The 13545-nt window shown below is 44.6% G+C and overlaps 1 protein-coding gene across 1 annotated transcript in view; it reads right to left on the bottom strand.

Annotated features, from left to right (window-relative positions):
• Positions 1 to 793: 793 nt before the first annotated feature.
• Positions 794 to 13545, bottom strand: part of BRINP1 (BMP/retinoic acid inducible neural specific 1) — an 88968-nt gene continuing 76216 nt past the window's right edge. Inside the window, exons 7-8 of the mRNA XM_053962380.1 lie at positions 7881 to 8103; positions 794 to 2538 (exon numbers count right to left, since the gene is read on the bottom strand). Of these exons, the coding sequence (XP_053818355.1) occupies positions 1398 to 2538; positions 7881 to 8103 (1364 nt within the window). The 3' untranslated portion in view covers positions 794 to 1397. The remainder of the gene's footprint in view (positions 2539 to 7880; positions 8104 to 13545) is intronic.

Raw genomic sequence — 13545 nt, 5'->3', positions numbered from 1 at the left:
ACCCACCTTTTGGTTATTTTAGTATGTTTTTGATAACTCAATTCTTTTTAATTTGGCTTTATCCTTGCAAACTCAGGATAGGTTTGGTTGTTGTGCTCTTCCCTCCCACCCCTCCCTTTTACTAATTTTGCATATATTTTAATAAAATGTTCCCATATATTTGCTGTTTTTTTTTTTTTTTTTTTTGTGGACAAAGTGTAAGTGAGACAAGGATATTATTCACAGCCACAGAAACATAAGAAAGTAAAAAGGATTTTTTCCTTTCCCAGTGAACAGAAATGACCTATGTACCCTTCAATGTCTCCAGGCTTCCTTGGAAATGTATTCCCTTGCATTGTGCTTTTTGTGGTGATGAGGGTTACCCAGTGCTACTGGAAAGCCCAGCACCTGAGGCAGAAGGACAAACTCAGCTTTGCCTTTATGATTCTGGCTTTCTCTGCTTTAGGGACTATCTAGAAAGGCCTGAAAGATGAGTGAGTGAAGATTTACAGGTGCTGATCCTCGGGCACCACTGAAGGCAGCACCAGCCCAGGGCAGGGCACAAACTGCAGGTCAAGCTAAACAACCCAACACATCCCATTTTCCAGCATCTGCTGAGCATCTGCCTCTGGTGAAACATCTTCCAAGATGGAAATCCCAAAGCAAGGACACCTGAGCCCTGGACCACCCTCCACCTTTTCTGTGTGGTCTCGCCAAGGAGGCGTCAGTTTTACTCCCCAAGGGCTGCCATCCCCTCCTGTCCTCCAGCAAAGCTCAGCACAGGCTGCAGGAATAACTCAACATAAAGGTGGCATAAATCTCAACAGAAGAAATATCTTTTATCTTTAACCATTTACTCCCACTATAGGAATAATGGTAGCTCTTTTACATTTACATATAACTCTTTTTTTTTCGTTTTTTTTCTTTGATTTTTTTTTTTTTTTTTTTGTATGTCTCTTTGTCTTGGCACCTGCATAGCAGAAAACTTGACAGTTCAGTACAGAAGTTTGCCCCTCTCTCTGCTCCTCCCTTTATTTCCTCTGCTGCCCCTAAGGACTTGCAAGCAACACCCCCAAGGTCAAGAGAGAGTACGGTGTTACCCTTTATGACGGATTATAGAAATAACAAACATGCCTGACAGTCTTATACAGCTGCTAGAACGGGTTTAGTTTTCAACAAATGAAGAATTTCCTCTTTTTGTTTTCCTCTTTTGTATATTAATTACATTTTACAAATCTTATTTTTCCCCTTTTCTTTTTTCTTTCCTTTCCCCCCACTTTTACTTCTTCCTTTTTACTTTTTTTTCTCTTTCTATTTTTTCTTTTTTTTTGGGTTTTTTTTTTTGTTTGTTTTATTTATTTTTTTTTTTTATACAGCAAAAGGATCAATCACCAAAGTGTCCATTGCTAAGTCCAGGGTTAGCAGAGTTTGGCTGTCATCTGGTCGGACTGTTTGAGGATCTCGGTGTTGTACAGGTCCAGGGCGTGGTTCACTCGGATGATCTCGCTGTTGGTGAGCTTCAGGCGGTGCTTGAGCATACAAGAGAACAGATCCAGCTGGGGCTTCCCCGGGGCCACCGGAGGCGCCAGGCGGTTGATTCGGTCCCGAATATCCAGCAGCAAGAGCATGACGGAGGAGGAGGAGTAGAACTGCCCGCCCTGCGTGTAGGACTGGTTGACCTGCTGCACCGCGCTGCGCAGGAGGTCCGCGTTGAAGCGCAGGCTGTAGCCGTAGACCTGCACGTCTGAGATCTTGATGTAGAACTGGCGCTTGGTGGGGTCGGACAGGTCCACGGGCCCTTGGCCAGTCTCGTTGCGCAGGAGGGAGGGCAGCCGAGTCCGGCTGCGTAGGTAGATGTGGACGGTCTCAAAAAAGGTTTTCCACCGGTTGCCCAGCAGCAGGGTCCAGTTGTAGCACTGGCTGTTTTGGAGGCGGATTTTCTCCCAGCGCGGGTAGCCGTACTCCCCGAAAGGCATGTTCCAGCCCTCCGAGTGGCTCCCGCTGAACGGGTTGACGTAGACAAAGAACATGGGGTCTAGGCTGCTGTTGCGCATCTGGCAGATGCGCATGGAGATCCCGATCACCATGTGGATGAAGTCCATCCGGTTCTTGTTGCTCTTCAAGGTGAGGGACATGCGCTTGCGCCACCGCGGGTCGAAGAAGGTGTCCAGGCGGATCTCGTTGCTGATGAAAGTGGTGTGCACGTACAGGCGGGAGTCCATCTTCTGCAGCAGGTACTTCAGCTCCAGGTCCTGGAAGTCCAAGTCCGTCTCAAAGCTGATGAACTGCTCGCTCCGCTCCGAGTCCACGTTCTGGGGCTCGCAGCGGCCTCGGTAAAGCTTATAGCCCTTGTTGCAGGAGCCGCAGAGGGAGATGTTGGCGAGGCTGCACATGGCACAGCTGTTGTTGCCCCCAATGATGCAGGGGATGGGACGCTGGCACAGACTGGTGCCACCGTGGCAAACGCAGCTCCGTTGGCTTTCCAGAAACGTCCCCCAGAACCCGTTCTCGTTGCAGTACAGCAGGGACTGGACTCGGGTAAGCCATTCCTGTATCGTCCTGCAGGTGAGGAGAAGGAAGAATTAGCACTGTAAGGCCTCACAGGGACTCAGTGTTGGCATCTTGCTGGAGCCACAGTGTTTTCAGGGCTATATCTGAGGCAGAGCTCTTGGAACATCGATGCCCTGCCATGGCATCTGGGAGCTATTCCAGTCTATTTCTAGACTGAATCTTTCATCTGCTGTTTACTCCTTTGGTGATGAGCAAAAGCCTTCTAAGAAATTGCTACCAGTCAGGAGTGCTCACCTGAGCTCTCTCTCTTCACTCTGCACTAGGCGCTGAGACAGGCACTGTGTGCTACCAAGGATGCCAGCAGGGCCACAGTGACATGGGAATGGAGCTGATAAAGCCATGCCAGAGGCTGTGGGGCTATCAGACACCACAAGAGCAGCAGAACTCCCAGGCCAGCAGGTGAAAACTGCTCTTCAGGTCATTGGCAATTGGCCCCACCCTCTAAAAAACAGACCCATAACAGGACAAGGTAAAGCAAGCAGCAACCTCTGCTTATGGTGCAGAGCTCTGAACAGTAGAAAAGAGGGTGGAAGCCAGGATGCACAGAGACAAAGCTGTTAAAACTATTCCTCCTTAAAAAAACCCCAAAAGACCTCTGCTAATTAACTACCTCTTGGAGTCTCTCCCTTAAAATCAGCCCCACTCACCCGCCCCTGAGCCCCACCACTCTCACAGCTGCTGGATCAGCACTTTCAACTCCACATCCTGCAGCCCTGGAACAACTCCTAGAAAATAACACCGCAACCCATGTTCACTTTTTGCACAGCCCACTTGCCACGTTGCCTTGTTTCCCCCTTTTCCCCCTTCCCACTGCCCCAGGAAAGCTGGGTACAGCGACTCCTTTCTCAGCAGCCCTCAGCAGAACCCTCTGTGCAGCCGCTGCTCCCTCCCCTCCACCTCCCCCCTGGCTAATGAATACTTCATTGTCTCCTCTGGGCAAAAAGTTCTTGGTAGTGCTGCAGTGAGAGGACTGGCTAACGACAAATTAGGATTCAGCCCCTGTAGAACAGGAGGAGTGATTATGGACAGAGGCTCTCAGAGCTGGATTAGTGAAATTCATGGCACCTGCATCGCCTGACCTCCGAATAATCATTAAGCTGTAGGCTGTATCAAAGAAGGCATTAAATGATACAGCAGCAAAGAACAGCAAGATGATTAGGGGGAGGGAGCGAGTGGAGGGATGAGAGTGTAAAACAGAGGAAAGCACTGGAAGGAAAGAAATAATCAAGGAGCAGAAGCAGAAAGGTTGGGAAAGAAAGAGAGGAAAATGTGCAGGTAAAAGGAAAAATAAGAGAGAAACAAAATGGGCAGGAGTAAAGGGTGGAGAAAGGGAAAAACTGCAATAGCAACAACTGAAAGAGAACAGGCAGGAATGAAAAGCAGGGAGAAAAGGAGTAAAAAGAAGGGAAAAACAGGGTGAGGAAAAAAGGGAGGGCATTAGAAGAAAAATTCTGAAGTGTTGGATGTGGGAACAGACAATTTTCCCATTCTTCATGTGGTACAGGGCTGCCAGGGTCTCCTTCCCCTATTCCCAGCCAAGAGGAGCTCTTCTGCTGGTGGGAAGGACAAGGTTGGCCGGGGAGCTTGGGAGCAAGGCAGTGACCTCCATAAATATCTGCTGTAGAGGGAGACAGTGACAGCCCTGGTCCCTCAAAAATGTGCACAGGGACATTTCCTGGGACAGCTCTGCCTCGGAGGTGAGGGGATAGCACTGCACAGTGTGGCTGTGAAACACAGCCACAAGCTGACAGCAACAAGCATTTCCAAACCATCCCAGGGACTGAGGCTGCCTTCTGCTCACAGGTGAATTTTTGCTCACTTCTCAGCAATACAAATATATTTTCACCCATCTGAAGCTTTGTGTTTCCTGTTTGGAAAGCCAGTCAAATGCACCTGTATTTGTGCAGTGCTGGACTGATGTTTTACACAGGTTTTAGGTGTTGATAATGCCCCTGAGCTGCTGGGCCAAGGACTGCCAGGCCATAGCAGGGGACGCAGTGTAAATTAGAGTCAGGTGACCACATTCTGTCCATTTTGGGTGTGGTCTGTCTTAGGAAAAAAAATCACTGTATAGTTCTGTCCTTCTTTATGCTAACAGCAAGCAGAACAAAATGGGAAAGAAACCTCAGCTGTTGTCTTGCAATGGACACCAGTAAATTTCCTGTTCCCCAGACAGACTTTGTGGAGGATGGATGGGAGGTTGTTTGTTGTTGATATGTGTGTGTGTGTGTGTGTGTCTTAGCTTTCAGCAAAGACACAAGTAGGACTAAAAAAAAACAAGAAGAAAATGAAACAGGAGACTACCCACCATCTGCTGATGGCAGCAGTAAAGGATGCAATTAAATAAAAATGCAGAATCCAGGGCAGAGCTGGGCATCAGCTACAAACACGACAAAGGGAAGTGTGAGAGAGTGAGAGAGAAGTCAAGTGGTATAAATCACCCCATTTTTTCTTGCAACTGAGACAGGTTAAGAATATACACAGGACCAGCCAAAGTCCTTCAGCTGACAGGAGGTAACATTTCAAAACACACCCCTCTGATGTCTCAGGCTCATGGCATTGTACCTAAGAGGTGTCAGAACAGGAGGATGCTGGAAAGATCCACTGTTGAACAGCTGGAAACCAGTACCAGAGTAGCCACTGATCTTCATTTAAAATATTCCTAGGGAGGTGGTGGGAATCCCCAGCCCTGGAGATGTCCAAGGAACGCCTGGATGTGGCACTCACTGCTCTGGTCAGGGTGACAAGATGGGGATCAAGCACAGGTTGGACTCACTGATCTTGGAGGTCTTTTCCAACCTCAATGATCCCATGATTCTAAAGTGAAAATAAATACGACCTGCAGGCCAAGCTCTGAGTGAGAATTACTTTGCAGTATTTTCTGACTGTTGCTCACTGGACATGTGGCTCCCTGGCAATGCTGGGAACAGGGAGCCAGACAATTTTTTGGTTTTTATTTGCAGGAAAAAAGGCAGGGACTTAAATAATTTCCTTTGTAAACTCACCTTTCACTTTCCAACCAGTGCTAGCTGCTCTGGGGGTACTTTTGGTTTTCTGTATGGAACAGTGGAGTAAAAAATGCTATTTTTTTCTCAGCAGCTGTGAGATGTATTTTGGCTGCAGGCCAGAACATGTATAACCCCTCACTCTATTGGATGTTATTTCTATTTTACATCCAGTGCTTTAAAATAAAACTACAGGTGATCATTTGACATCAAAGTTTTATTAACTGAGGAGTGGTCTCCTTTTTAAACCAACAGACTTGCCTCTGTTTTAAACCTGTAAACTTTCCTGGGTTTTGACAAAAGAAGTACAGACGAAATATATTGGTATCTATATGTCTATATGTCTATACCTATATATTTATATACTGATGTATCTATATTTATCTATATTTCTATAGATAAAATATAGATCTATAGAGAAATGGATATATAAATATATAGATATATAAATATATAGATATATAGATATTTCTGTCTCCTTAGCCATTGCAAAGGGTCATGGAGAATCAACCTAATTACCAGAATCCCTACTCTTCCTTTCTTATCTTCCTTTTGGAAACACCACCTCTTCCTTTCCCTGAGCACAATCAACAGCAATCTGATTTCTTTTTTTTTGCATTGCCTTTGAATGTATAATGCAGGCTTACAATTATGTGTATTAAAGAGAGAGAGGCTTGCTCTTAATAGAACCATGGCATCCTTTCAAAGCCACTGGCATGCTTGATAAGCCTCTGTCATTCTGTACAGCAACAATTAGAAAATGAGAGTATTTCCCAGCTCTGTGAGGAGAAAGATGGGTTGCACCTCTTCCACTACAGAGCTCCTACCACACTGCTCCCCTGCCTAGCTGCAGATGCAGAATGACAAACAAGAAAAGAAATTATAATATGCCTGCTGATGTTGACTTAAACAAATCAAGCACATCAGTCAGTTAAAAACCCATCTGCCATCATCCATTCCACCCTCCTTCCCCCAGATTTCATTGTAGTAGTTGGAGGCTCCCTTTCTGCTTGGCTGGATTTTTAAAATAGATGATAAATGCTGAAGACATATTTGTCTGAATCTTTTGGAGTAACACAGTTGGATGGAGATTTCCTCGCTGCTGCTTCACTTTGTTGTTGTTGCTGTTGTTGTTGTTAAAAATTCAAAAACAACTAAAAAATCCACCTTGGACATGCCTGTGGCTCGTCCAGCACTCAGCCTGGTCAGAACAGCTCAGCCACTTGGCAGGGATGGGCCAGGTTTAGGAAGCTCTCCAAAGACTTTATTTCATAATCTCTTACATTTAATAGATATTTCTCCTCATCCCTAGTAAGTCCATCATTTTTTTGTCTAGAAACATGAGATTTCTTTGTAATTAAAGAGGTGTTAAGCCCTGGAAGACTTTTCTGAGCTGCACAGTGATGAAATGAAGTCAGCGTGTTCAGCAGCCAGGGAGATGGATGAGAGCCGTAGACAGCAGTGTATCTGTCAATTTTGTCTTGAAACAGAATATTTAGTCAATGAAGGAAGTGGACAAACAGTTTCTCTTCAAATATTAACTTGGCCTGACCCTTGCAAGAGAAGCATGGAAGAAAAGGCACTCAGACTAATTTTTTTTTCCCCAAGATTTTCCGTATTGCTTCAGTCCAGACAATGTAGAAAGACACAGCAAGAGGTGTTTATGAAAATTCAGAAATGCAAGTCTCCAAAAATTACTTTAAGCAAGCTCAGCTACAGGTTAGGGCTGAAAGGAGCCAGCAGGAGGGGATTATTAGATATCAATAATTGCTGTAGCAGTAATGGAAAATTTGCTCTCTCCACCTGTAATAACCTTGCAAGGCTTCTGCTCAGTGAGGTTTTACAGGTTCACACTGCATTTCACAGCAAAAATGTGATGTATTCCAAGTGAAACTAAAGCTTCTCCTTTCACTCTGGAGATATTGAGGAGCACAATCCAAAAATGGGCTGCAGCACCTTGTGCTCCACATGTCTCTTTTAACATCAAGTGGAGGCTGAAAGCTCAGCTGTCGATCTTGAGGGAAAACCACAAAAAAGCAGCTTAGTCTGCAGAACAGACTAAACATATTCTTGCAGAACTTAAAGAATAGGTGATGCCCTTCCCTTGGGTAGGTAAAACCACACAGAAGGGATAGGAATGTGACAAAAGTTCCCTACACCTCCAGGAATTTCAACCCACTCCCAGATTTTACCGTTTCCCCCAAACACATTTTGCCAACACCCCCTATGTCCGAACACAGCCTGCTGGGATTAGACTCAAACCCAAGCTCAGCTCCACCAGCCCCTCAGCCCAGCTGCCCCATGCCCGAGGAAGGGTGGAGGTACCTTTCCCTAGGCAGCTGGTGGTTAGGATTGTGCCGACACCGGACACTGAGGCCAAAGAGTTTGCGGGCAGTGCGCTGGATCTTCTGGCGCTGGGCTTCCAGAGAGCTCTGCAGCAGCTTGTAGCGGTTCTGCAGGTCCCAGTCGTTCCCCCAGTGCTGGTGGATGCTCCCAATGGTCAGGAAGTGGTTGCTAGGTAGCCTTTTCATGAAGGATTTAAACTCATCTGGAACACACACAAGAAATGGTGTCGCACTACGGCACGAAATACCTCACGCTTTCACTCAAGATGCAAAAGAAGGAAAAGAGGAAGTTTTATTTCTGACCTCACAATATAGAATGCCAAAAGTGGCAGTGGATTGGAGGGTGAAATTGCCACCTCTCCAACCACGCTGGTCAAACCAACAGTCCATCAATTCTCCCCTCCCACAAAGAAGAATGCAAAACAATCGTTATTTACATGAACATGTGTGAGAAATTGCAGTAGAAATATGTAAACATCAGAAGGCATAGAAAACATTTAAAAGAACAGGGCGACAAAATGGGGAGAAATACGGAGGTTTCCGAGCTGTAACAAAGCTTTTTATTAGCAGGGTGGAGAAAGAGCAGTGATGACGAGGCCATCAGCTCTGCCAGGGGAAGGTGATGTCCATTAACTCACTGCTCTGTCCCTCTGTCCCAGGAAGCCACTCATTCCATGGCTGTTGCTGCTCCCATATAGGAAAAAAAAACCCTATAGTGAATATCAAGGTGAAACAACCCAGTTAAAATGTACACAGTGGGGGAAAAAAAACCAAACCAGAAATTCCCTGGAACATGAGGTTATAGTCTAAGGGTTATAAACAAAAAGCTGGGAGTTGTAATCATTTTCACTTAAAAAGCTCTCATTTAAATTGTTTTTCAGCTGGTCCTGAAATGCTGTTTGTTGTTGAAGGCAAAGCATTTTGCTGTGTAATTAAAAAAAAAAAGGGGGGAAAAACAAAGCTTTAAAAATTCTCCAGAGGAAAGGTTTGGATGCTGTTAAAATGTCCTGCTTTTGCATTTTTTAAAAAGAGCATTCTGATTCTTACCTCTCATTTAACTCCATTTGAAGTTAAATGAGTTGCATTTTGTAATGAGGAAAGTAAAATAAAATAGTTTGCAGGGCTTGGGTGAGAACAAAAGGTATCAATTTTAACCAAAGAGAACAAATCCAATTGATCGAAAAATATATTTTTCAGTGTTGCTGTTCGATGTGTTTGTTGTTTTTTGATCACTTCATTTCCATTTTATTTTGTTTGATAATGAAAAAACCCCACCGTTATGCAGGGTTTCTTTGAGGTTTTTTTCATCACAATCAGAAATTCTGGTACTGTTTCTGTTTATGATCAGCCCCTCCTTCCTACCTGAGAAGGGTGGTTTGCTCAGACTCTGATTACCAGGCTGGGACATCCTCAGATGAGGAAAAACCAGATGGTTCCAACTTTCTCAGGGGAAAATAACTCAATTTTTGATGCTAGAAAACCATATTTGACACAGTGAGACCTTGAGAAATGCAATGAGTGGGACAATAAGAACTCCATAAAATGCAATAACGACAAGAACAATGTTTTGTACCAGGAGAGAAAAACCCCATGTGTCAGCACAGCCTTGGGCACAATCAGCTGAGGAAGGCCCTGGGGGCTGAGGTGGGTCAACATCCTGTTCTCACTGGAAAAAAACATACTGGGCTGAATCCTGGTGGGGGAAGTGGATATTCACCTTTTCTTGGCACTGCTACACCTGGGGCACTCACTGAAAAGGGATGAACAGACACTGGGAGGGCAGAGCTGAGGGACACCAAGGTGCTCGGAGCACAGCTTCTGCAAAGTCAGGTGTGGGGAGCTGCACTGGCCTCATGTGGTAAAGAGGAGGCCAAGGGATATTTAATTACAACAAAAGATACTCCCAGATATGAACAAAACTCCTCTTTTGAGAGACAGTTGCTATAACAAGGAGCAAAACACATTTTGCAGCTTGAGAAATTAAAATGATTTACTGAAAAACTCCATCTCTTGGAGGTAATGCAGTGCTGGAACATGATCAGAGATGTATAAAATCTCTCATTTTAGACTCTGCTAGACAAAACCAAGGCTGACCTGACCTACTGCTGGCTGTGGTCCTGCTTCTAGAGAGAGGCTGGACTAGGACCCTGCCATAAACTTCCCAAACAAGCCAACAAGAAGTATAGCCATCTTTTCCTCTACATTTTCTACATTATTTCTGATCCTTTCCCAATCTTTTTCTTTTAATTCCTTCATCCTATTTTTAGAAGGAAAAGGAGGGCTTGTAAAGGCTGACATCTTTTCAAATAAAAAAGAAATAATCCATAGAATTAGTGGGAAAAAATCAGATAATTTAAATCCTATAGTACAAAGTTAAAGATATTTGCATAACAGATTTCCTATTATTCATCAACTTGCAGTTCATGCTTAACTGCCTAACAAAGGATATCTGTACATTAGTCAGTCCCATCCTGACATGGATGGTAAATGGATGTTCACATCCTACTCATCACACCGTGTAACTGAGCTCCTCATAAAAATAATCATCACCACTGCACTACCAACATCCATGGGACATCTGCTTGTCTCCTTTCTCCCCCAAAGATAACCAAGAGATTTTTTTTTTCGTCAGCTCTCAGGTTTTCACTCTGTTTTTAATGCTGCTGCCCGTGCCCTTCTTCTCCCCAAACCTGACTGTGTGCTTTTCTGTGGGCCTCTGAAACCACCATCAGGTATAAATGCTTCTGTTGACCATGCTGATTACTCCGGGTACCTTTCAGCAGTAAAAGCCTTGCATTTGCTTCCCGCCCCTTATAAATCAATTTCCTCAAAAGCCTTTTTGTGCAGGAGCCCAGGCTCTTTTCCCTCTGATGATGAATGTGGTACATTTTTCATCGAGACGGGCGAGGCAGGAATTTCGGTGCAGTGTGCACATTTTGCTACCGCAGTGCAACGCTGGGGGAAAAACAAATGAGCAGCAAATCTGGCAAAATAAAAGCTGGATGGGGTTGTTTAAAATTAGGGTGATGAAGAAAAAGAAAAGTACTTTAAAACCAACATAGTTTCTTCATTATTTATATTTATTTATAACTCTCCCTGGAAACCAATAGTATGGATGGGGATATTCCCTGTTTCTGGGAATAGTTCATACTTAACCCTGAGAATTTCCAATTAATGAACAAGTCTGTTTGCATTTGTTGTTATTTTATTCCTCTGCACAGCAAACCTTGCTGATGGCTGGAGCTACACCTCCCGTGACGCAGCTTGGCCCCTCTGTCTGCTGAGTCACCCATCCCTAAGGCAGTCCCATGGCAGTGACTCAGCATCACAAGTGGTACCATAGGGAATTGACAGGTCAGACATCTCTTTCACAGATGAAATATTCCTTTTGCCAGTGTTAAAAAAATTAAAAAGTCCCATTTACATCAGAAAGCAATAGTCTTGATAAACAAACAAATTAACTCCACCAAATGACTTAATTAATAGTTGGCAATTTCTTTAATCTACAATCACTGAATTTTTTGATCAGCCATTTGAAAATGCCAAGAATAAGGCAGCATTATTTTTCTCAATTTACCCACAAGCAGTGAAGCACAGGGCTAAAGAAACTCCTGAGCTGATTCAAAGCAGCTTCAGTTCACTGCAGCCTCCTTGACTTTGAAGATACTATTCCAAATCTCAGCAACTCTTGATTTGCCCTGCACGATTTTTTCAAATTAACAGAGGATCCAACACAGACCAGAAGCAGAATACAAATGTTTTGGGCTTTCAGTGGCTTCCTGTGCAAAATGGTATTTGCTTTCAGAGCACTCCTGTGCCTTTCAGTCCACTTTATTGGAAAAGCCTTCAGATGTCATCAGAGATTTCTCCTCTGCTGCTCATAATGAAGAAAATCCTCTAGTTATTGGGAATATTTATTAAAACAAAGAAGCAAAACACTAATATTGCAGTCTTTTGTGATAGCAACTTCCATCTCAAAGGATCAGTTCACGCATGATGCATCAAAGTGATGAATCAGATGCAGCAGCTTTAGACATAAAGATAATCACTCCATCTAGCCCTGAAAAGCCTCCAGCCCTGGGTGGAATATGGCAGAAATTGCGTTGCAATATGTCACTTTAACATGGCAAATGAAAAACACTTTCCCCCATTCAAATCTCAAGGGGAGGGAGCCTGAATATAATTATCTACCCCAGCCTGTGCTTGGATTGAGTGCAGCAAGGACAGCATGTGGGACTGGAGCACCCCTCTCCACAGGGCTCCCACCTTCTCAGAGCTGGGTTAGATCCCCTGGGAAGGGAAGGGGCTTGATGAGACCAACCTGTGGCTCTTGAGCACCTTGTGTGAAGATGCTGTGCCAGAACTAACAACTGCTAACACGTAACCAGTGACAGAGCTGTGCTGGCAGGCACTGCCAGTAATCCTTGCAACTTGTGTAGTACTGAGCTGGCCAAAGCTCCTGAAATCCACATTTCTGGTTTGCCCTGGTGTTACCCAGCCCATCTGTGAACCCATAGAAGCTCACAGGAAACACCTGACCTCGCTAGCTGGTGACCTGCTCCTGGAACTGCCCAGCCCTGTGGCTCCCCAGGGTGCCTGGGGGGATCTGGTCAAGGTGGTCATGAGCCTCGGGCCATTAACTCCCACCCTGGCTGCTCTGGCTGCTTGAGCACCATGGTGACAGCATGAGTGGGACATAAGGATGTGTGCAGCAGCACAAACACCAGCACGGGCCATGTGTTGAAGTATGAAGCAAATCCTCAACAGCCCTTTGAGGAAAGATCACAGGCTACTGCATTTCAGCTTTTAAAGGGATTAAGGTGACTTTTAACATGAAGAAAGAAAGAAAACTTATGAAGGATTTGTCTTGAATTGAGCTAGATGGTCCTTTTCTCAGAGTTTTCCTTTCTGAGATGGAGATCTGGGCAGTTGTGACAAAAATCATTGAAGAAAATGTCTTGGAAAGTAACTGGTTAAGCCTGAAAGATGAGAGTCAGCACAAGGACAAGTTCCTGAAGAAGTTCTGCTTGGTGCCTGTGTGGTTTCAGGGCAGGCAGGCCACTTGCTAAAAGAGAGAATTCACTGAAAGTGTTGCTCTTTCCTACCTCAAGCCCTCAGGAATGTGTATCCTGTGAGTACAACACACCTACTATGGGTAATGCAATAGTAAAGTACTCCCACTACCAGCCTCAAAACAGAACAAATCCTGATGACACCCCCAGCCTCACCTGGGGCGAAGGTGGGAAAGGGAAATGTTCCCAGCAGCAGACATTGCCCTGCAGGACAGAAGAGTCATTTTCCCTCCTTCTCCCTGCCTCAAAGGAGGTCTCATCTGGCCTGTGTGTTCTTCTGAATTGCTTCTACCAAAGCAAAGTAAAGCATTCGTGCAAATCTGAAAAGCAATTTCTGCATCATTCATATTGTGGAAGTTTCTCTGTAGAACTATTAAAAGAGAGATTTGGAGATGGTTTGGTATGAAAAATCAGATTTCTAACCAAACATATACTTCCATGGAAAATATCCCTGTACACAAAATCCCATGTGTGGTGTGTGTTCCTGCCGGCATGTTTAATAGAGAAAAAAAGAGTATTCCCTCAAGACTAAGATCCTGGGTTTGGGTTCAATATCCTCTTTTAGCCAAACTA

The sequence above is a fragment of the Vidua chalybeata genome, chromosome 21 (genome assembly GCF_026979565.1).
Source record: "Vidua chalybeata isolate OUT-0048 chromosome 21, bVidCha1 merged haplotype, whole genome shotgun sequence".
Taxonomy (NCBI): Eukaryota; Metazoa; Chordata; class Aves; order Passeriformes; family Viduidae; genus Vidua; species Vidua chalybeata.
This window is presented reverse-complemented; position numbering and strand designations above follow the sequence as displayed.